Source organism: Phalacrocorax carbo, chromosome Z (genome assembly GCF_963921805.1).
Source record: "Phalacrocorax carbo chromosome Z, bPhaCar2.1, whole genome shotgun sequence".
NCBI classification, from domain to species: domain Eukaryota; kingdom Metazoa; phylum Chordata; class Aves; order Suliformes; family Phalacrocoracidae; genus Phalacrocorax; species Phalacrocorax carbo.
This window is the reverse complement of record NC_087548.1, coordinates 20,051,566-20,076,144: the sequence shown is the minus strand read 5'-3', so window position 1 is coordinate 20,076,144 and position 24,579 is coordinate 20,051,566. Positions and strand designations below refer to the sequence as shown.

The 24,579-nt window shown below is 41.6% G+C and overlaps 2 protein-coding genes across 2 annotated transcripts in view; both read right to left on the bottom strand.

The window, feature by feature from the left end:
• ITGA1 (integrin subunit alpha 1) overlaps window positions 1-14,131 on the bottom strand; it is a 69,559-nt gene extending 55,428 nt beyond the window's left edge. Inside the window, exon 1 of the mRNA XM_064438732.1 lies at window positions 13,893-14,131. Within this exon, the coding sequence (XP_064294802.1) occupies window positions 13,893-13,920 (28 nt within the window). The 5' untranslated portion in view covers window positions 13,921-14,131. The remainder of the gene's footprint in view (window positions 1-13,892) is intronic.
• PELO (pelota mRNA surveillance and ribosome rescue factor) lies at window positions 5,537-8,599 on the bottom strand. Its single transcript, XM_009514921.2, has 2 exons — window positions 7,606-8,599; window positions 5,537-6,423 (listed from the first exon to the last, which is right to left on the bottom strand). The coding sequence occupies exons 1-2, from the start codon at window positions 8,329-8,331 to the stop codon at window positions 5,992-5,994; spliced, it is 1,158 nt and encodes a 385-aa protein (XP_009513216.2). The 5' UTR covers window positions 8,332-8,599; the 3' UTR covers window positions 5,537-5,991.
• Window positions 14,132-24,579: the final 10,448 nt, after the last annotated feature.

Genomic DNA, 24,579 nt, shown 5'->3' with positions numbered 1-24,579 from the left:
CATCTTTATACACATACACTTATATATCTTTCCATACATTTTATGCTTTGTTTGTTCTGAAGTCCTTTCAGTAAAAAGTCAGCTAAAAATGTTTGTTCTAAGTAATGTAAATGTCTAAGGGTTTGTATAAAGGCTGAACGGGAAATCATCCACCTGTCTTCAAAAGCATATTTGCTTGGCTGCCACCAGGTCCAAAATCTTTTTGAAACACAGATCTCTACTCAGGGCTTTTTTCTGAAACATGAAGCTACAGCTGGAGTGCGTTAGGTAGGAACAGTCCCAGCTTTCAATCGCTTTCCTGTCCCATTCAGGTCAGAAATCTGAAAAATGTCTCTCATATCCCAAGAGATATCACACCTGAGACTGTTGTGGTTTAGCCATCTCAACCAAAATATAGAAGTATTTATTTGATTATACAATATGGAGTAGTACTTACTGAAGACACTGACTGAAAAGGGAGCATCTTTAGCCTAGTGTTAACAATGAAACAGAAAAGGGTCTTAAGCTTCCTATCTTCTATCTCATGAGACTCGTTAAATCCCTAGACTCCTTCTTTGCTATTCTAGGCTTGGCTTTGGTCAGAAATTCCATTTTGGACCAGAGGAAAGACTTCCCATCAAGTCTGGTATGTACATTCCTAAAAAGGAGGACTGGTTTCAACTAATTAACATTGTTTAATGGAAGAGTTTTGTCAGAGGATTCATGATCAGCTCTAATTTGACTTCTAAGTAACTATTAGAGCAGCATGATGGTAATAACATTAGCTGTGAACATAGCATTTCCCAAAAAGAGGGCAATAAATCAGAGATTGATATAGCAAAATCTGACAAGAGCTGGCAGGGCTTAAAAGCTGCTGCTTCATATTGCATTTCCCAGAAGACGCTGACTTGGAAGCAAGTGCTGCTCTAACATCAGCCCCCCTCTCTGTTTCTTGTACAGCCGTCAAGTGGGACAAGAGGAAGAATTATTTTCAGACAACAAAATAAACAAGTATGATTTCAGAGACCTTTTCCTCACACTCTGTTTTAGGCTAGGACACCTTAGGAGACAGTTTTTTCACATAAAAGCTATACTGCATTCCTAAAACAGTCAAGTTCAGAAGTTTACAGAGAATATGCACTACAGTTTTGTTATTAGACAGGAGACGTTTATTTCCTTTATATTCTGTATCATTCAAGCAGTTATCCTCAAATCAAAGTCAATGCCCTACTTTAGTCAAGCATAAAAAATGTGGGAGGACTTAACATGACACTTTTTAAGCAATTCTTTGGGCAATTGCCACACAAGAAGCTCCACAGCCTATGTTTACTCCTTCCACTGCTGAAAAAACCCAGGCTTGACCCATGTCAGAGCCTGAATTAAGAATTATAACAATAATCACAAGACCCAAATGGTTACGCATTTCCGTAACTCTCAATTAATGAAAAATGTGTTTGTAAACTACTATTTTCCTATATAAAATCTGAATACAACAGTTTCTAAAAGCAAGGTGTGGCTATTATAGGAGGAAGACAGATACTGCAAAATAATCTACTCCAATGCCATGTCTTTCTTCTGTTACCACCATGTGCTAAATCAAACCAAAACTGAGAAACCCCAAGTCCTAACAGCATCAAAACTTTTATCATTCACTTTGTAACAAGTTGCAGGTATATATATTTACAAGAAGTGAGAAGGAAATGACTCCCAGAACTGTATCATTCCCCACATTAGCACAGCTTGAAGAAGAAACTTCTTGTTTAATAATCATTCTGAACAACCTCAGCTACACCTAGCTCTACATTTTAAGAACTTCATTCCAAAATAAGCATTTTAACTTTATCTTTAAAAAGATAAAGGGGGGGGGGGGGGGAAGGGAACTGATAAAAGCAACTGGCATATCAGAGAGCAAGAAAAAAAAAGTCTGGAGTTTTGCTGTATGTAAAAAGTACAAAGGTAAGTAGTTTTCTGAAGTAATTCCTTTTTTCTTTTTTTGTCATTACATGTCTTGCAAGAATATTTGGGTTATAAAGAAGGATTCCTAACTGCAGATCTTCTAATTCCAGTTTCAAATCTAAAAAATTGCTTTCTTAGACCTTCTGTAGAAGAAATAGACCGCAAATTGCACAAATGTGGCTCTGGATGAAACAGCATGAACATTCTGAGAATGTGTTTTTTCCTGCAAAATTAGACATCTATTCCTTTTTGAAACAGACTTGTTCTCTTTAGAAACAGAGATATGAAAATCTGAGAGAAAAGTGGATAGACTGGGTGACTAAAAAACATCACACGCACACGATTCCACCTTTTATCCCCACTTTGCCTTTATGAATCTAAGCACATTTTCTGGATGAATAATACAGATTCCAGAAAGGAATTAAGAGGCTCAAGGTATAAATCAGTCAGCTAAGAAGGTAGCTATAATATACCTTCACAGGAAAAGGCAAGCCAAGGTCAGCAGCTCAGAATTTAAACTAAGAAATTTTCAAAGGATAAGATAGTTTTAATATTCAGGGATACTTAACCTTTGAGAAAACAGTAGCAAATGAAAATTACTTCAGACATTTACATGTCTTTAAAAACATCATACTAGTTACATCAAATTAAGCTGAAGAGCATGGGCTCATTACACTGGTGGTCAAAAGATCATTTAGCACCAGCATTTTACTCAGATAGTATACAAGGGTGAAGACAGGAAGGAGGGAGGTGAAGAATTCCCTAAGTCAAATACTGTAAAATGCTTTACAGTTTTCCTCAAAGACTGCTATTTTACTTTGTAACTAGCAAGATTATTTTGGTCTCTTGCTGGTGGTGACCTCATGTTTTGCACCCCACTTTATCTGGTAAACACCCACAAAAAACGTTATGCAACAACTGGATTTAAATGCCCAAGGTGACAAAACTAACCAACTGGGGCCTGTTCTGAAGTATGACTTTGCAATAGAAGCTTTATGACCTAAATTAATGTATTTCCTTTAATCTTTGAAGCTAAGACCACAGCAGGGTTCAGGACCAGTCTGACTTCATGATAATTTTTAAAGCTTTCTTCCTACCAAACGTAATAAAGAAGTCCTAGAATGTGTATTCATTTATTTTGAAAACTGAAAAATTGTAAGATAAACTATGCTACTAATTCACGGAATTGTTTCAGAACATAATCAGAAACTAAACTAAGACACTGTTCAAAATTATGAAATTCTTTATGGTGCAAAGGAAGAATTTGCAGATTGCATTTAGTTCATGTATGCTTAGTTCCAAAGAAGACACACAAAAAATATTTTCCCATGGACTTATGTGATCTGCAAATAACCTGCATCTTCAGTGAAGTGTGATCTACACACAGACATTAAGGTCTGTGTTTAGCCAGCATCTTTGTCTATATGCAACTTTTCCCTTAAAAGATACTAGTAACCCTGGAACTTTGCCAGGTTAAGCATCTGCAACTACTGAACACAGCCTACTTTCAATACCAAGCCCTTAAGCTGTTTCCCGAAACAGGATGCATTTGTCTACATAGTGATTGTATATTTATTCTACTAGAAAAATGCTTACCAAAAAAAAAAACCCAAACCAACCCCACCCTTCCATACTTCGGACAACTAGATGTGTATTTCACAGACTTAATGCCATGATAGCAATAGCAAGAACAGGAAAAATACTCATAATTTGTGAAGTCAGTGCAGAATTTTAATTCTAACTTTAAATAATTCAAAGAACTACTGTGAACATATTTTCTTACCAGATGTTTGCTGTTATACCTTAAACAAAACAAATAAGCAGCAAAATGGCTGCTTCTTTTTCTTGATGCTACACTACCACAAGCACAAAACACAGACTTGCAGAACTGCTATCGTAACCTTCTTACAGTACAGAACGAGAACTCTTCATCATTTCCTGTTTAAAATGGAATAACTGGAATCAATTTGGTCTAATAAAATAGCAAACCATTCCACAGCTGAGGAACAGTTTGATTTGCCTCTCAGGTTGCTGAGATTTAAACTAAGAATTTCCTGGTGTATTACAATTTTGAGTATTTTTAAGTCTCGTTTGTGTAAAATTGCAACAAATTGGTATTATTTTTAAGGGGAATACTAATATACCAGCTTATTTTAAAGAAATTAACACCTTTGCTCAGACATTATGAGCCTGTTTAAAGCCATAGTTTGCTGCATATAAATAATACTTACTGAAGGTCAGATTCTTCTGTTTCATATGTTTACATTTAATTCCATATATAGCAGGAATCAGGATGCTTTCTGGCAAAGCGTATAATCAGCTTAGGCAGATTTTTAAAGGAAAAAAAGGAGAAATTTTGATTTAATCAGTTCTAACCACTGAAGGAAGCCTACCTGAGCATTCTATGACTTGTGGCACTCAACATTCAAGACAAATACATAAAGCTCAAATAAAATAGTTAATCTGTGCAAGCTGACCCTGAACAACTGTCTTAATGTGCTTGCTTGTCTTCAGTGAGGGAAGAATCCACGTGTTAATGAAGTACAGCTTTTAATGTAAGCTCTGTTTGTGCATTCCTAGACTGTATGGATGATAGGAAAAGGGGAGATGGCTTTTAACCCAGAAGTACTTCTCTATTAAGGAGTTTAGGCAGATATTTCAGCTAACAATAGATAATATAAAACTCACAGAGCTCGCCCCCAGTACCATTAAAAATGCTTTTTCTGAAATTATTCTACCCAGACAAAAAGTTTCAGTGTTTTTAATTTTTAATCTTCTATTGTTATATCCCTTTCCCTATTTCAGAAGTCTTCCACATTTTTCTTAAATGAAATGTGTTTTTTGGCAAGTCTCTCCCATTTCCCCATCCCACCACATTTAAAAAAGAAATGCTTATTTACACACAAAACCTATACCATCAAACATTGTTTAAATTGAACAATCCCCTTGCAGATATGTCAGAATCTGAAAGCAGTTTCTGCTTCCTCAGCCTAAGATTTATTGTCCAGTGAAGAAACAAAACTCAGTGGCTCTCTATACTTTGCACAGGGTCACATAATTGGAAAACTAATTTTGATTTTTATAGTTGTCATTATCTTAAGCTATAGTTCAATTTATAAATTTGTAGTCCTTACTTCTGTATCACAGCTTATGTTTTTAAAGAGATACACAGACAAATACCAGATTATGAACTTAAACAATTTGTTGAGAAGAGATTCCTCACGGAAACCAGGGTCCTGATTTTTAAGCCTCTTCATATACCTTCTCAGAACTGAGTACTAACTAATCCCAATGGCAATTCATCAGAACACTGTCAATGACAAGACACATCACAGCTTGCTAGCCTTCAGGACAATCTCCCAGGATAACAGCATTCACAAAGGTAACTGAAATGGGTGCCCTGAGCTTCACAATTTGTCTCGCATCTACTATCATATTAGGGAGAAAATGGTTAATTTAAAGGGCCTGGTTTCTCAAAGATTGCTTCAAGTGTTCCACTGAAATATTTAAGTGGTTAGACTCATAACACCAAAAAAAACCCTGACAGATGACGTTTATCCCACTCCTTTGGCACATCTTATGAAGAATGATGAGCTCCTAATAAGATCAAGCACAGTTTTAATAGGTCTTGCATGAAGAAGTTAACATTTGTTTTGCAATATTGTTTTCAAGCATTTAAACAGAAACAGGCAGTCTGACATAATTTTTTCCCTCTTAGTTTATTATCTTTTCATACACATTCCAAAACACTAAGCAGCCAGTCTGCCTTCACATGCAGAATGAGCAGCTTTGGAGAGACAAATTAGTTTCTGGACTGTACTGCTGGAGGTCCAGGGTATAACTTGCAAAAACAACAGCCCTAATGCACAGTATACCAATAATTGTTACCATAGAACAGATATCCCTTAGTGTGCTGAGCAGAGCTGTGTGAGAAATACTATCAAGAACTTAAATTACATCTCATGGCACATCTGCACACAATACTAAGGAAGGGAAGGCCTTTAATGTCATTTCAACATGGCTTGGAAAAGACATTGTGGAATGAAGTCACTGTTATCAATCCTCTTCAGAGCTGGATTCATCTTCCTGGTCAGAGAGCTCAGCAACAGGGAAGCGCAGAATGGCTGCCACCCCTGTCAGCTGCCCAAGCTGCTCCCCAGACACATGAAGGCTAGAGAAAATGCGTACTGTGCCCATGTTCTCCCGTACGCTATCTACCAACTTAACATATCTGGCACGTGTAGCCACATCCTGGTGCCGGAAAAGCTCATCACTGATCAGCAAGGTATCGATGGCCATGGCTTCATTGGCCTTCTCCACATGTTTTAGACCATAAAAAGCCCGGTCAGGTTCGTGCTGCAGCATTTTATAGAAGTCATCTAAGGCTTTGACCTCACCAGCTGCCTTAGTGTCAGAAAGACGGCTAGTTACAGCTGGGTCACAGAGGGCTTCCTTCAACGCGTATTTATGTCCCGAGGAAGAGTGGACCTAGAGAAGAGTAAAGAAGTCAAAGGTTGCTTTCTGTTAAATGAAAAGGACCATTTTCTTGATTACTCAATCACAAACAGTTTCCTTGAATAATTACCAAGATAAATATTTACATATAGCAGAAGCTATCTCCTTCTTGAAACCTACATGATTCTTTTCACATAGGATCAATCCTGCAACCCAAAGTCTACATGAAATCCCTTAAACTGTATTTTAAGAAGTGCAGAAAGGCTGCTCCTCTTATTCAAAAACTGGGTTAAATATGCAAGCTGTTGCAGGCAGTCCTCAATGCAGGGCCACCTAAAATTGCTAAGAAACTAAGCCTTAAACCTCTTCCTTTTAAAGCATTCCAGAAGAGGAAGACCTCTTAAGACTGTGGACACATAGCGCAAAAGCATCAAGTCTCACACAACTGCAAAGCTACTATGCTTGCAAAGCTGTATAGTACATGAAAACTCTTCACAAGTATCACTTTGCTACAAAGGCAAAACGAGGCTTCTTGGTGCAATTTGTCTTCTAAAGGTTGTTACCGTTATGTATTGGGACAGGCTTCTCTGCTACCCCACCCCCTGGCCTTTTGTAAACATAGGTTACAGGCCTACTCCAATGAAAAAATGGTAAGTACCCTTATGAAAAGGAAAGATTATTTTAGGCTCTGAGTTTGCCTATTCCAGTAAAAGGCAAAAAAACCCCACCCAATCAATGAGATGACTGAGGAATGAATGGAAAAAATGGTACCGCCCGGCCACATAACCTTTAACTACATAGTACAAAACTAACAACACAATTAACTAACTTCTACCACATACAGGGACTTTTTTTCCTTCTTTAAAAAGCTTTAGAAAGCTGTTATTAAACATGCATGCATGACGGATTAACACTAAACTATTTTCTAACTTGTACTTCACTCTGAATATTACATATGACCTTATAAGGAATCTGAAATATTTAATACTTTCTCCACCTTACATTAAGGTACCCAAGGAAAGAACCATCTCTGTATTCCACATAACCAACTACCTTATAGTTTGGGAGGCATGAGAATAATTTCCTTTTGATGCTCATTAGAATAAATTTCTGTCTAAGTGAATTATTTCCCATCACCCTTGTAAGTATTTTCTATTATTACAGACAGTTCTTAAGCCTCTTTTTACGCATTCTGGAGACTGTTTAGCTCCTTACCTGTAGGAACTTGGACCTGTTCTCCAGCAGAAGCTTGTTGTCAGTCTTTACTGCCTGCTGGAACATGTAGTCACAAAACTGCTCCCGTACGAAGCCTGGGCTGGCCACCAGTACACACTTCACCACCTCGAAGTTGATATGCCGCTGGATGGCTTGCACCACCTGCTCGTAAAACCTCTCCAACGCCCGGTCGTGCTGACTGCAGTTCCCCTTCCGCTTGCGGGGGATGTTCACCTCCACCTTGGCACGGGTAAGCGTCATGCTCGGAGTGACCAGGCAGACGTGAGCCAACCCTTCCTGCATGACCACGGCTGCCACATCGGCGCTCCAAGCTGGGTCGCAGGCCTGCTCGATGCGCTCCAGCACCACGCTGTCCCACTGCTTCTTCGCCAGCGTGAACTGCCGGTTGGGCTCCAGCTCGATGGTGTGGTAGGCCCCCATCTTGACGTACTCATTCTCCTGGATGTTAGTGCCCTTGACCCGCAGCTGGCAGGCCTGCGAGTCGAAGTCGATGGCCTCCACGCAGAGGGTCAGGGTGGTGCGGATACGATTGCTGCCCACGCTGCCCGTGGCCGACTCGGTCTGCACCTTCCTGATGGTGGAGGCCCGCAGGCTGTCACCCACCTGCAGCAGGTTGTAGGTGTGCCACATATCCTCGGGCTCTTCGGGGATCAGCGTCACCTGCCCCGCATTGTCCTTCTCCAGGTCCTTCCTCACCAGCTTCATCCTGACGCTTCCTTACGCCGGCGCGCCCCTCCGGCCTCCCCTCAGTCGCAGCGGCAGCCGGGCCTGGCAGGCGGCCGAACAGCCTCCCCAGCGATCGAGCGGCCCTTTCCGGACACCGGCCTACCCCGGGCCAGCGGCGAAGCCCGGGCTGAACCTCAGGCGCGGCGAGGCGGCTCCTGCGAGCGCTCACGGACCGACCGGCACCCCTCTCCGATCCTCCCCCTCTCCGCTCAGCGCGGCGCGCATGCGTAGCGCCTACTGCCCCAGAGCGCATGCGCACAACTCCGCCTCAAAGGCGCCGGCTCGACGCGCGGCTCCCCCGCCTTTGAGCCCGGCTCGCATGCGCAGGGCTGAGGCTGCCCCGCCGCCTCGGCGGCAGCAGCCGGAGCATGCGCAGGCGGGTGCCGTGCGCGGCGCGGCGGGGTAGGGGGCTCCGAGGGAAACTGTTAGGCGGGACGGGGCTAGGAGGCGGCTGCGGAGCTGCTCCGTGCTGTGAGGCGGGAGTGGGGCGTAAAATGGGGTGTAAAGTGTGTGTGTGTCTAACTAAGTAGCTGTGGAAGGTCACGGTTACAGATGGAGAAGGTACGGGCAAGCAGCCACCGTTGCGGGCGCAGCAGGGGCGCGCCGCGGCACCTCAGAGCCGGGCGGACAGGCCGTGCGACCTGAGGGCTGCTGGTGCGTGAAGGCGGCGGCTGGTCAAACCACCGTCGCCAGTGAAGTGAAAACCAGACCCAAGTAACGTCAGAACCTGAACTGTTACTTCGACATTGCTTTTAAACTGAACTTCATCTTGAAAGTTTTTGGTTAAACTTGGAAGTTACGCTCCAGCCGGTACTGAAACCTGACCTGCTTCCTGAATCTACGGGTTACTCACTCAGAACGAGACAGTTCTGAAAGCTCCAGAAGCAGATAAGCATGTTACAAATGAAGTTGGAGGTTGACAAAAATAGGTAATATGCCTTGCAAAACCACACAGATTAGTTCAATGGTATTTCCACAGAAAAGGGACCTGAACGATAACTACACAGCTCAATCTGCAGCCTAGACAAATTTAGCAAGAGAGAAATAATATAAAAGATGTCACTATGCAAGCACTGCAGCTTATTTTGAAACAGCGTAGAACACTGAAAACTCCGTTTCAGAACAAATGTTGCAGATTTAGAATGAGGAAAAGGAAAAATGGAGAACAGAAAAAATGCTTGTATGGAAAATGATTGAAAAGAAAAAATTGAGAAACTAATATGCCATAAGTAGATCAGGGCAACTAGAACAGATACAGTAAGTTTGGAATGTCTACACACTGAGTCTGATAATCAGAAAGCAAGAGGACACCCTCTTAGAGTGTGGCAAATTTAGAATTATTAAAAGGAAGTTTCTGGTTTCTTTTAGCTTTTTTTTTTTTTTTAAAATACTGTGAATTATGGAATTTGCTTACTTGGAAAGACTTTGGAGTCAAGGATTTAATAAGATGCAAGGCTACTGTGTGCAAAAATCATCCCATATCTCCCATTACAGTGTACATAAAAATTTCTCTCAAGTATCTAACACTACTCAGTGTGACAGGACACTGAAATTGGATCTGGCCCTGTAATGTGCATTCTTTGTTTCCAAGCTTGATACTGATGTAAAAACAACTTTATCAGATATTATATAATAGGATTTATTTACGAGACGCGAGACTCTCTTCCTGTCAGTACACATGCTTAACTGTGTTAGCATGAATAGTTTCACAGAAGGAAGCTGGACCACCCAAGGGAACAGAACATAAGCACATGTATAAATAACTGTTAGTTCAATTTGGGCTTGTACGTACTAATAATTTCATATTAATGTTTTGTGGCTGAGGCAGAGAGAGTGCATTCAGCTTTTCTTTAGGAGTTCCTATCACATATTTATCTAAATGCTGCATGGTGAATTTATGGTGAATTTTCTTCTTTATGTTCTTTGTGATAAAATTGCAGGGGTTGACCTCATGCAATTCTTTCAAGAAATTTTAGCTGTAGTGCATATTTACCTTCCACATTAATATTTATGTTTTATTCTTTTGCTGCTGTGTATTTACAAACTTTTCTCTGCTTGTGGGTTGCAGTCTAACTTTTACAAGCAGCCTCACATCCCTGGAGATGCGATATAGTTTAGATAAAGGTTGCACGTTGGCATCCAGTAAAAAATAAACATTCACTTCATGCAAGTGGGTGACTTGCTGTATTAAAAAAAAAAAAACCAAACACAAACAAAACCCAACCCTAAACAAAGAACAACCTCAAAGCAAAGTTGCCACTCAACACACTAAATTGACTGTTGTAAAAAGAGACATTTTGGGATGCACTGAAGTAATTTCCCAAAAAAGGATCGTGAGATTTTATACATTTACAAACAGTGATCCACAAGTATTTAGAGGCAACTGTAAACTCAGTGATGTATCCACACTTAGGAAGATCATTGTCAACTTATAAAGGAAGACATTACTAGCAATGAAGCTTTGCCTACTGGTAAAAAGTAAGTACTGGGTATTGTGATTTGTTTGAATATGTCAAAGAATGTGCAGTAGAAGAAAAACAACATTTCCAAGTTTGTAGATTCATACTAATTTTGTTAGTGTTGGGGAGAGAGATTAATTTGACCCCAGTAGAGCTAAAACAAGTGAACACTTTTAACTCTACTCACAGTTTTAACATAAAATTCCAAATTACGTGGTCTGTTCCAGTCTTGGTAAAAGATTAAGACTAAACTTAGAACCTGGCGGTTCTCGCCATTTATCACTTTTTAAAAGCAACTTTATATATACTAATAATTGCAGCAATTTGGCATCCATTTTCAGAGCTTCTTAAGCACAGTACAAGATAAAAATGGTGATAGCACATATTCATAGAGGTTTTGGAGTGATGCTGTTCTTGTAAGATTATTCTGAAAACATTTGAGACACACTGCCCTACATCTCTGAGTTTTGATCAGCTACATCATGAAGATGGGTTGCATACAGATTTTAGGCAAGGAGAGGTCATGTTCATAGGAAATCCCCTCTCCCCCATATTATAGCAATTTTAGCTAGAATTCATGCAGGCACACTCAAGCCCTGGATAAGAAAAACTGGTAGGAAAAAATCTCAACTACAGGGGATAATCTGCTGAGAAATGTTGGACTTTATTGTTGCAAGACCAAAGGAAGATGAAAGTCCAAGGTGGAGAGGGAAACTGGGGAAAATGTGTTTTTTCCTGCTTTCCCTTTATCTTGTGTCTGTTCTGCCTTTGCAGGCTTTGGACAGAGAGCAGTTCATTTTTTGCATACAGTTCTGCTTTATGATTACTGGTGTTTTCTGTTATAAAGATGAGTACTCTTAACCAGTACCAACACCACGATCATCACCAACGAGGAGAGAATTCCAGGAGGGGGCAAGCTATGTGTAAAACTCTAAGCGAAGAAAGACTAAAAAGTAATGGAACCCCTTGGACTGATTTCTTCCCTCCTGTTCTGTTGAAACATAGGACTGGAGAAAACTTCAGCAGGTCCCTATTCACACCACTAACCCTGAGGCCAGGTGAAATGATCTCAACCATCCTTTACAGGTGTTTATCCAACTTCGTCAAAACTGTCAGTGAAGGAGATTATGCAGGGGTGGGGTTTTTTGGTAGCCTCTTCTAGTAATTCATTACCTGAACAGTCAGAAATTTCTACTGAGTATTCGCTAAGGTTTTTTTTGCGTAGTGAGTAATACTGATTTTCTCTTGTCCTTTGTTGGACAGGAAGAACCAACTATTTGTCAAATCTCTTTATAAACCAACACCTGTGATATAGACAGTCATGACTGAGTGCTCTCACAAAACAGAGAAAACACTGACATTTGGAAGAACGTTGCCACTATAATACTTCAGTAAAAATACACATTTGAAATTATCAACATTTTCCCCTTAGTTTTCTCTCTTACAGATAAACAAGCCTAACTCAGTCTTTCTTCATAGATATCTCAGCCCTTATCAGGCTTGACATGTCTCTGTGCACTTCTGCCTGTCTGCATCTGTCACACTTCCTGTACTCAGGATTCTCAGAGGCCTCAGCAATACCAAGCTGAATTAACAAAAAAAACTCTGCATAAATACACACACATACACATCTCTGCACCTCCTTCATTCTAGATTGTTTTTGTCTACTAGTGCATGCCAGATTATTTGCCTTTTTTTTCCTTTCTAAGAAAGAGGAGCATGTAATTAATTTGCATTTATTTTTTATTCCACTGTAATTCTGAAATGGTCCCTATTTTTATGACATTTTGACTTGTTTATGTAGGACTACTGTTATTTATCTGAAGCAATTTGAATCCCATTCCTGGTATCTGTAATGCCTCCTCTTATTTCTAAGTGTATTCTGTTTCACACCAACTTTAGTAAAAAAACCAAACCAAAATGCAAACAACAGAAACTAGTAAGTCCCTGACAGATCTGCATGCGATGCACCCTTGAGAAGTTTTCTGGCAATAACCCTTTTTGTCATTACTGATGAATTATCTGTCAGCAGTACCAGTGCAACTTTGTAACTCTGAAGGGAAGGTGCGGCACACTAAATTGTTGCCAATTTACAAAGCCTCCTTCTGTGAAGGAACACAAACAAAAGCTTATTTTGGAGAGTATCACTGTGTAATGGAAGTAATAAATGCATCTATGAACAAGGGCTAAATATGGCACAAAGTCTACATTCAGATTTTCATGTTTTCCTGTATCTGTTCTTTCCTGCACAATAAGCACAGAGTGAAGAGGGAAAGAACCTCGTCTCGCCTTTCCCCCACTTACTGCTGCCTGCGTTTTGACGAGTCTTCTGAAATTGATTTCTTCCCCTGTGCTGCCTCAGGTTCACTGCACGCTAGCTGCCAGCGCAAGAGCTGCTGGGGAGCCCAGTGTCAACGTCTGCAAGCACATGAATCACACCAGTGCCATAGCCTCTTCCCCACTTCTTGGGTTCGCCTGATTTCAGATCCAAAATTTTACTACAGATTGACTAGCTGGGGTGATTGCTACTTGCTGTATTTATTTTACTAAAAAAGCAAGTAAGTCCCTAACAATAAAAATCCAAAACCCTAAAAGGAAATATTACTTATTCCACCTCCGGATGAACTAATGTTTCTGAAATTAGTTGGGTGCAGTTAACCAGTTCCTCACTTCTCTTTTTTGCCACCCAGAACATCAAAACGAAGGAAAACAGAAAAGCAACCTTAATTTAAAAGAAATTGCCACATGCACCTCTTTTCCCAAGCCAGATGCATTCACAGTGTATCTCCTCACCCACCCATCCCCACGGAGCTGCCTCCCCCCAACCCACTCGCGTTCTAAGAGTGGTTTAGGGATTAGAGCTCCCGGAGAGCAGCAAACCGAAGGAGCCCCTGGCGGGCTGCAGCTGGAGGGCAGCTCCGGGCAGGGCGGTCCGGGGACGGGGGCGAGTGGGGCATCGGCGTGGGGGTACGTGGTCCCTCGGGCGACAGCCCCCAGCTGCTTCACCCCCCTCCCGCAGGACGCAGAACTGCTTTCGGGACCTAGGTCTTCACAGCAAGACAGAAAAGGGGCTTTCCTCACCTGCCAGCATCCAATAGGAGGCAGCCATGCCTGGGCTCCTGCGAGCCCGGGGCCGGTAGCCCGGGCGGGGGCAGGGGTGGCGGGAGCGGTCCTGTCGGCTGTGCTTCCCTGCGAGTGGAGCTCAGCGCTCTGCACCGCCCGGCCGCCTTGCAGCCGAGTTAGGCATTTCCTGTTTGTTATTCGGCTTTACGTTGTTTCTCCGCATCAAGAAGAATTTAGCGTCCTCCCCCCACATACAACTTTCCTCCCACCCACCCCGCGAAGACCTCTGAGCTTTGGAAACCTCCCCGTAAAGCTAGCGCAGCGCTAAAATGTACAAATAAAGCCAAATCTCCCCTCCCCAAGCCTGCGGCTGCAGCTCTCAGACAGCATAGCAGACCTTAAAGGGACATCTGCCCGCTCATAATGAAGTAATAAGTGTCTCCCGCCAGCCAGCCCCCCTCCTCGCAGGGCAGGGGAGAGCTGGGCGTGCTCCGCGGCCACCTCTCTCACTTCTCAGCAGGAGAAACACATCGTTGAGGTAGGGAGTGTGTTTGGTTGGTCAGGTTTAATTTCTCCTACATCACCCCTTAAAAACGCATTCTATGACCGGTCATTTGCCTGCAGGAGGAGGCAGCCCACCCCTTCCCCGTTCTCAGCGGCTCTGGGATTGCACTAACTCTTCACAGAGTGGGTCGTTTTGTTGAGTCTTTGCGTCTCCCTGTGCCTTGCTGCATAGAGGAAATACCAGACAACTGCCTTTGCCCTCATCTACCGGACATTTGCATGGTATCCCTTCCCCCCTTTCCCTGCCCCCGGGTGACTTCATTAAAAAATAACTGAATAAATTGCAAGGGTAATAATCAACCAGATACAGCCTGTGAGTAGGGATTTTCAGGGTTCATTAAACAGTCAGTAGAAGAGCAGCTTGCACGACTTTCTTTTCGTGTTTACTGGAGTGATGCTCAGGTGGAGCAATAGCACTTCAGCAGTGTATGAGTTTTTGCACTGAACCTGGCGAGAAATTGTTTTGTTGCTCATAAAACAAGAGAACCCATGGTCACTTAAGCAAGAAAAAGAGAAGTTAAAACAGAATCATAGAATGGTTTGGGTTGGAAGGGACCTCTAAATGTCATCTAGTCCAACTTCCCTGTCATGGGTGGTGGCATCTTTCACTAGACTAGGTTTCTTAAAGCCCCATCCAATCTGACTTTGAACATTTCCAAGGATGGGAAATCCCCCACTTTTTTATCTGAATTGGAACAAAGAATTTGGCGAGTAAGCAGAAGTTAGTGGAATTTTTCTAAGTTCCTCTGAGGCTAATAATTAAATACATCTTCCAACTTCTGTCTTAATTTTATGAAAACACTTTGGGTGCACATTTACTTGTAGATCTGCGGAAATTTTTGGAAATAGTGCACGATTTTAAAGCTGGGTTTAAGAGCCAAGGTCATAATTCAGTAATAATTTATGCATATGCTTGCCTTTACACATTATAAAATATATTTAATTACCAGAGTGGGACTATTCAAAGTGGAGGAAATTAAGCACATGTATAACTTTTGCTGAATGAGGATCTGAGCTCTCTTGGTACCAGTTTAAAAGATGAGACACATATTTTCAGCTAAAGGTTTTATGCATAAAATTAAAGGAAACAAAAATGGAAACTAAAAAATTACTGAGATTTTGGAAAAAGCTGTAATTTCATTATTTGCAAGTGACTTGTATTACTGCTGCCACTTTTACCCCAGTTTCAATGATGGCAATAACACCCTGAGTGTCCTGTGGTTTTGTTTCTTTTTTTAACTAATCCTTGTATTCCCTTTCTGTCACTATACTTCAAATAAATGCATGTGGAGGAGTTGAGCTTGCTTTCAAATCATAGTCAGGGATTTCTATCTGTGATACAGTTAACTGCCAGAGGAAGAAACAGGGAGACTGAGGACGTCCATATGGATGAAAATAACCTGTTCAAACCTCCTTGAAGTATGTGTGATATTTGGTACATACATGGGGAATGTACATCATGTTGAAGAATAAGACTTCTTGAGAGTAAAAAGAAACATTCCCGATGTAGGGTTATTCCTAATTTCTTCCTAATTATTCTTGGTATTATTATTTATTAATTTATTTTTGTGGTAATGTCCTATACATCTTGCATCAGGCAGCGTTAAATGGAAGACATTACAAAAGATGAACAGCTGGACTGAGTTAGCATTTCTTATTAATTTTCATATTTTCAAAAAAGTAAAATACGTTACAGACTTACAGACCATTATTTATTTTGGAATGTCAGGATAATTCAGAAAAAAAGCAAAACCCTATTGCTTGTAGAATAGCTGTTTCCTCTTTTCACAGTCTTTTTTGCATTGGGTGCATTCATTCAGGCAGCTGTTCATAACATATCGCTAAATGCTCTTCTTGGAGTTTAATACATTAGCACTAAAGAACACACGTATGTTAAGCAGGAACCCCTAGATGAGGTGTGCGCAGGGCCAGAAGTAGTTAAGATATTAGGAATTTCAGTATCTGCATAACAAATATTATTAGTTTCAGTGGATTGTAATAGTGTAGAAAATAATTATCTATAATGATGGATAAAACTAAAAGGTCAAGTTAGTTTAAAGAATATAATTGTTTTGCATATTCTTTTATGACTTTCTAAAGTGTCACAGAATGATAGATAGATAGAAGTATTTGTGATTAAAGATTAATTTAAAGACTTTGAAGGATTAGACTTTGAAAAGATGACTAAAATTAAAAATATCAGGAAGACCCAATTCTTCTCCCTTCAAGTGGGTGTTGTACAGTGAGGGATGAAGGAACAGGAAAAAAGATTCTCAGATATTTTTGAAGGCAGGCGGTCTTCTAAATACTGTGACGTGTACATAGAACTCGTTTTCCATGGACATTGTTCTTCCATTCTATAGAGATTATGAGCAATTTTAATTTATCTTGTTTGTTAGATAAAAAGGATTTCTAACTTGCAGCAGAAGACAGCAATGAGTAATGCAAGACTTTGACTTCAAATAGCCAGAAGCATGCTTAACATACTTCCATTAAAGGAATACTCTGAAGCATCAATGGTTTTAAGAGTTGTAACATGTTTCTGCAATGTTCGCTGTTGTTATTACACTGTGTTACGCACTACTTGGAAAATACTACAGAGCTTGTTCATATAGCTTCTAAGTGAAGATTTATCATTGAAAGCTCTTATTGTAATCTTTGGTGGTTTAAGTTGTCCTGTAGATTAGTGATAATTTACATTTAGATTTTTTTTCTTTCACTTGTTTATTCACAGTCTCCAAGTTGTCTTTCACATTGATTATTCTGTTGTTCATTTTCATAGTTTCCATTTTTTCCTATCTGATTCTAGGACTGTGCTAGAATTCACTTTGCGGAACTTGTGGGGCTGTAGTTTTATTTTTATTATGTCTGAGATATTCAAGGGCCCTTCCTGAAGTTCCAGAACTAAGACCTTTGGATTTGGTATGGTTCCAGCAATACTCTATGCATCAATCTTTCCATGTTTTACAGCTCAGCTTTTAGCTGATACTTGATATTCTTGGAGAATCCCCATGTTTCTGCTCCATCTGTATTAGCCAGTGGTTCAAATGTGCCAAAAATCCTTTTTACTGTACAAAGGGATCTTAATACAAAATTTGTTTTGCAGCTTGCGTTATTTTAATTAATGTTGATAGGAAATGTTATGGAAAATGCCCTTTGTGTTCTGTGTTAAATATGTTCTCTACAGTATATTCTTCGTTGGTCTTTTTTGGATCATATACCAACTATGACAGAGTATTTGTGAACCAAATTAATATATAGTCTGTATTCTTACCAAAATAAAGTAGTCTGATTTTCCTCCTTAAGAGATTCAAAGTGTCTCACATCCTCAGTCATGCTGCTTTCCTTTCCATATTTTCTCCAGATGTATTTTTTTCAATATTCATCCTAGATTTGTAGAGATCAAAACTAGCTGTATCACAAGAATACAGGAAGACCAGGAAGAGATGAGTTTATATGGTATCATAGTTTATCTGTTCAGCTTGAACGAGGTACTGACCTCTCTGGCTTGAGTATTTCAGCATTTTTTTTGTGCTGAAGCACTTTTTCTGCAGCACTGAAGTAATTGAAACTATGACATTGAGTCTGAGGGGAGAGGAACTGGTAATTTCAAGTGGCGAAGGATGGAAGAAATAAATTCATATTTTGTTGTACAAAATCAAGGGGCTGAATTAGAAATTGCAATATGTTTATAAGGTTTTTTGACTAAAAGGTACATATAGCATCCCAGCTAATGTTAGTCCATCAGTGCATTAGGTCCACTGCATCATACAAATGAAATTATTTGAATAGAGGCTAGAATTTAGGGGGAGAGGATTAAACTGCTTCTAATTATTATCTTGAGCTTTCTTCACCCACACTTCTTTTTATTACAGCTTCTCAAGTGTCCTTTTTTTAACATGCTGCTCATGGTATGTTGCATAGCCAATAGTATTTATTGTTTAGATAGATTTCAATTATGAAACTGTATAAAAGAGTAACTTAACTTACTGAGAGCATGCTGTGAAGGGAGGCTAATAGATGACAATAATTTCTCAAGATAATTACATAATCTGCAGTTTTACATTACATTGCATTGCATTTCACTGCATTAATTGCTTTCACAGATGGTCTGCATAATTACTTATTACTGTTTGCTTACAGAAAAAAGGTAGCTGTCACTGAAATAATCATGTCGAAAACTTTCAGTTTGTTCTATTTCTTTCTTTCTGTTCTATATAGATAAAAATATTCACTTTTCCCCTTTTTTCTTGAGGTATGCACACATCGCTCTTCCATTTCTGTTATTTTTTTCAGTTAGTGAAAAAGCAACGTTTAAATACAGATCTCTGCCCAGGCTTTCCTTTAATCTTCAGGGTCAGGAAAACTTGCTTTTTACATGAACGTGAGCCTGGTCATGATATCGACATATGTTTTATGGCATACATTAAAAAACCAAAACAAAACAGTGTGCACATGCACAAGAAAAATATCCCTGTAGTGCAGAAACTTCAGCTTTTGCAATGGTTACCTTTCTGTTTTTAACTATGTGATTTTAAGGCAAATTACGACTGTGCAACAATCCTTCTGTAATAAGCAACACATTGCTACTTTTTTAGTGGATATTGCAAACCAGACTCCTGCTGGGATTCCAGCCTCTGTAGATTGCTGTAACTCTTTGTTTCAGGGGTGCTGCAGTAATTTTTACCTACTGAAACCTGCAATCTAAGTCCCGCTGCCCCACCTGCCTTTCAATGTGAATAATTTGATTTTGTGGCCTGAAATATTGATGGTTTTATCTTAGCAGTTAGGTCACTCTGGTAAGAAGACAGTCCTGGGCTTCATATAGAAGCCCATATTATGTTTTGTTGTCCTGTGTTGGGTTTGCCAGAAGTAAGATGATTATCAACACATGCATAGGTCTGAAATCCAACCTCCATCTTAAGCCTCGGTATTTTAGTAAGATGCCTATTTAGACAGATGGGCATCTCCAGCCACCTCCAGGCCAGAGTCTGGAACCTGCTGGATGAGTATTACATAGAAACAGTGGACAGCTGACAGAGAAGGTAATATATATCATTTTGCTAGCAGACTAATGAAGCATTCAGCTTCAAAGTCAGAGTTATAATTTGGTGTTCTTTTTCATATTGAAAGACTTTTAAAAAAGTGTCTCCAGTCTCCCAGAGTCATGTCAAAACCATGCCTAACTGGCTGTAGCATTCTGTTGAAACTAATACTGTGTACTGGTGAACTATGGTTTCTTCAGGACAGAAATGGGTAACAGAACAGTAACTCTGGAAGCTACCACAATGAGCCTTTTTTACCCATGCAGGCTGAGTTACATAGCTCTTTACATCATGAGAGGTGCTCTCCTCAAGTAACCAATATGTTAACATGCCTGTCACATGACTGACTGAATACAAATGTGTATGACCTGTCAGATCAGTACAATGCAGATATTCCATGATATTATGCCTTTGCATATTATGCCTTTTAGGTACGATAGGCATGTGGTGAAAGGGGTGCTCCCAGACCTCATGAAAAAGTGTGACAAAAGACAAGGCTAACAGGACAACCCATTTAGTATTCTGCCTACTCTAACACCATATCCAAACAGTCTTCAGGTAGCCAGGAGGAGGACCTCAAATGTGACTGAATATTTCTGGTGATCTGGATCCACTCAGTCATTTTAGGTAAGTTCACTTGCATAGGAGTGTCCTGAGCATGATTTAGAATGCATATGGTCATAGGAGAAGGAACTGGAGATCAGGACTCTCATCACCATGACAACTTTGCCATCTTGTCAAAGGACTCAAAAGTTGGGACGTATCCTATCAATTTGTGCTAAGCTTATGCTGAGTGTGTTTATAGGATCTGGATTTTTAGGAAAATTGAGGGGAGGAACGTCTGGTCTGTAAGTCTGACCCAGACACCAAACTGTTTTGGAAGCACAGATCTAGCCATGCAAAACCAAAATGCTAAATTTTTAGATCACTGTAGCTGTACGCTTCTACGGGAGAACTTATCTTGGGCCGCATACCTCCGGGACACAGGGCTCTACCCACCCTGGGGACAGTGATGCACAGACATCAATATGATGGATGCAAAATGTCCGTCTATTTAGCTGCGTCACACGCTTATATAGCTCTTGCGGTTCCTGTTCCTGCCACTCCTATGGGGAGGAGTCTATCTTTCCGTCACATCCTGTAATCTTCCGGTCGCCGATCCCTGTCTATTCCCCTACATCTCCCCCTCCCCATGCTACTAAAATTCTACAAAGCTACTTGCGTAAGCGGATACATATTGCGGTCAGGTCGATATTCATGTAACGCTCGCAGGCGCTCTTTGATTTGTCTTATAACACAGCATAACAATGGTAGCCCACAAGTAACCATGATTACTACACACAACAAGATCCCCCCAATTATTACTATCCAGTTCCAGTTTATATCTCTCTTTTGCCGCCCTTTCCAGTGTCGCTCTCGTTGCAATATTGCTTGTGATCTTGTCAAGGAGCTCATTTCTTTTCCCAATGGTACGGCTAGCATGAGGATCCATGTCAGCAGACCCTGCAAAGAGACAACTCAGAAAGGGATTATTCATTGAACATCCTTGCACAGTTCTGCTTTCACACACTTTGCAGGCACCCATTCTATGCGCCCTTCATTCTCAACCGCGGCGTAGCCCCTCCCCAGGCATCTCAGTTTCCATCCTCTCTCCCATTGCTCACTGCCTGGGAACCTTACTCGTACCTGCGGATAGCGCTTGCCTGCTTGAGCTTTGCCAAAGCGCTTCTCCACTGCTGTAACTTGCTCCTGCCCGCGTATAAAATGATTAAGCGAATATAATGCACGCATTAAAATAGTTTGCTGAGCTGCTATGGGTATAGTTCCCTTATACCCCTCCCCCTCCCCAAGCTGTATTATTTTTGCTTTCAAGGTGCGATGAGCGCGTTCTACTATTGCCTGCCCTGTGCTATTGTAAGCAATGCCGTGTTTTAATACAATATTCCAAGCTTTGCACCATTCCTCGGTACTTCGAGCCCGAAAGCATGGTCCATTGTCTGTTTTTATCTCGGTAGGCTTTCCAAGCCACGCCATCACCGTGGTCCAATGCGTAGTCAAGTGCGTTGCGGTCTGCTTCCAATGTTGAGTGGCCATGATGACTCCACTATATGTATCAACTGTAATTGCCAGGTGCCTTCCGGGGGCCAACTGTGGGCATTCAGTAAAGTCAGTCTGCCAGATAGAATTTGCTTCCAGTCCTCGAGGGTTGACTCCTGCCTCCCACAATGGCGAGTGCTGACAGTAAGGACAGGTGCCTACTACTTCTCTTGCTGCTCTTATTGAGATGCCACACTCCTTTGCCAAGGCTTTAGCACCCAGGTGCAGTTGTTCATGTAGTTTCTTTGCCTCCGCCAAGGTCCAGACTCCCGCGGCTGCCTCATCAGCCATGCGATTCCCCTCAATCAGTGGTCCAGGCCCCGTCTGATGACTGCGAATGTGAATTACTGTCACCGTTGCTCCTCGCTGTGATAAAGCAATCTCTAGCATCAAGGCAATTTCCGTGTGTGGTACACCCTCTCGTTTCATGGACATGACTAATTTATACACATATAAGGAGTCTGTGCACACATTTATATGCCGATCTATATCCTTTCGCAGGGCCATCTCTAGCGCTTTCGCCTCCAGCCACTGCACACTTTTACCTTGCTCCTCATACGTCTGTCGCATCCAACTATTTTCTTCTTTCCACACTACCGCCACTCTGTTCGTCTTTGAGGAAGCGTCTGTGAAATATGTTGGTCCTGGGTGAGGGGTATCCAAAACTCTACTATCCACACTGAAATCCACCACTTTGGCTGTTTCGGCCCACTTCTGTACCGTGCCTGTGACGATTTTCCCTGGGTATGAGTATACTGCCAATTGTATATCCTCTTCACTCTCTACCACCTTCTGCCATTTCTCCCCATTCCACGGCACTGTCAGGTTATCTGGCTCTTTCCCAAAAATTACCTTGCTTTCCCGTCGCAGCCGCCAAATCATTCCCCCGGCTACTTTGACTTTTGTGGAGAATGCGTCGTTGGGAACCTTCTGATATACCCATCGCAGTGGTTTTTCTTCCCCTGTCCGTATTTGATATAGCAATCCTAACCCTCCACTGGCGGTCAGAATCCAACCTGCAATTAATTCCTCCTGGGGGTCCCACCGCCATACTCCTTCCTTTTGCATTCGACGTTCTATCATCTGCAATTGCTGGACTGCCTCAGCGTCTAAACTCCTGGGCTCCCATGGATTGGTCCCTTTCAGCAACGCATAGAAAGGTTGCATCCCCTCACCGGTGACGCGCACGAATGTCCGCAACCACTGCAGTGCTCCTACCAGCTTCTGGACATCGTGTAAATTTTTAACCTTAGGTGTAAGTTTAATAGGCTGAGCTTGTATGGAATCCCCTTGTATTCTAGCACCCAGAAATCCACACACTGGTCCTCGCTGTACCTTTGCCTCAGCTACCTTGAGGCCCTGTCCCGCAAGGCCCCTTTGGGTGTCTGAAAAGACTTGTTCACACAACGCCTCGGTGGGCGCAGCTATGAGGACGTCATCCATGTAGTGGATCATGTAGATTTTCTCCTGATACTGCTGCCTTACTTGCCGCAATGCAGAAGCCATATACCTCTGGCAGATCGCTGGAGAATTTTTCATCCCCTGCGATGCTTGCCCCTGTCTGCGTCCCCACTGCCCCTCCTGGGTCTATTTCCGGGCTACTGTCGCCTGTAGCACCGTGCAGGCACCGCCGCGCCTGCCGCCACGTCTCCTGATCATCCTGAGCTTTCAATAGTAATCGGTGTATCTTTCCCCAGAGCTGTATGTACTGGGGTTTTCCCATCATAGCCCTTTCGGCTAACTCCTCTTTAATCCTCACCCACTTATCCTTATTAAATATGTCTGCGGGACTTCGTATGAGCCCCTGCGTAATCATCCATCGGATGGCCTTTGAGGTAGGCGTCTTCGATATCGAAGTACCATATTCCTTCCCCAATCCCTTCAGTACCTTTACGACTGAATCCATGGCGCGCCCGCCGACCTGCGGCTCCCCGTCCCGCCCCTGCGTGCCCCAAGCTCTCTTTTCCCCCCGGCGAACCTGCCAAGCCTCCCCGCTAATCACGTCGGGGTCACCACTTGTAGCTGTACGCTTCTACGGGAGAACTTATCTTGGGCCGCATACCTCCAGGACACAGGGCTCTACCCACCCTGGGGACAGTGATGCACAGACATCAATATGATGGATGCAAAATGTCCGTCTATTTAGCTGCGTCACACGCTTATATAGCTCTTGCGGTTCCTGTTCCTGCCACTCCTATGGGGAGGAGTCTATCTTTCCGTCACATCCTGTAATCTTCCGGTCGCCGATCCCTGTCTATTCCCCTACAGATCACAATTTGGTATTTAAGTGCCCACTTAAATTTAGGAATTGCTTTACTAGTATCACAGTGGATCTAGATCATGGGGCAAGCATAGCTTTTGGTTTAGTTTAAAAAGAGAGAGGTTTCTTAAGAAGCTGTGTTCCATTTCTGTAAAATGATCCTTGGGTATACCAAATGTAAGTTTAGCACCTCTTAGAAATTGTTTAAAGTATATAGTCACGAAGAAGGAGGAAGTTCTGCTCTGACAATAGGAGTTTGTGATCTGTAGCTTTTTCTTAGTCTGAAAACTCACCTTCTGTAAGGCACAATGAAGTTGCTCATGCTGTATTATTTTCCTTTCTAGCTTATCAGCAACAGAGATAGAAATAAACAGAAGTTATACTCTACATGTGTCATTGTTATGCCATTTGTATGATGTCTAAATATTCTCTGTTTGTTGTAAAAGTATAATCTGAAAAAAGAAAGTTGCAGATATTTCCTTCAGCTCGCAGAAAATTTTAACAGGTTTTAGAGACCAGAACTAACTCAAAACTCAAGGGGTAAGGTGAAAGTTATCTCTTAGGTGGAAATTTTCAGAACTGATGGTTATCACTGTCATAAACCAGGAATCCTATGGATGGATATGCCGTCTTCTAGTGTGGGGTAGTTTTGACTCAGATGACACAGTATTAATAGAGGCAGCTTCAGAGTGACCTGGGTTTTGTACAGAGGTGGAAGTGAAAGAAAAAATCTTATTCA

What these genes read in the sequence shown, in the direction of transcription:
- PELO (XM_009514921.2), bottom strand. Translation starts at nt 8,331, where the DNA reads ATGAAGCTGGTGAGGAAGGACCTGGAGAAGGACAATGCGGGGCAGGTG. An exon ending in ACAGGTCCAAGTTCCTACAG is followed by an intron (nt 6,424 to 7,605) that starts GTAAGGAGCTAA and finishes ACTCTTCTCTAG; the next exon opens with GTCCACTCTTCCTCGGGACA.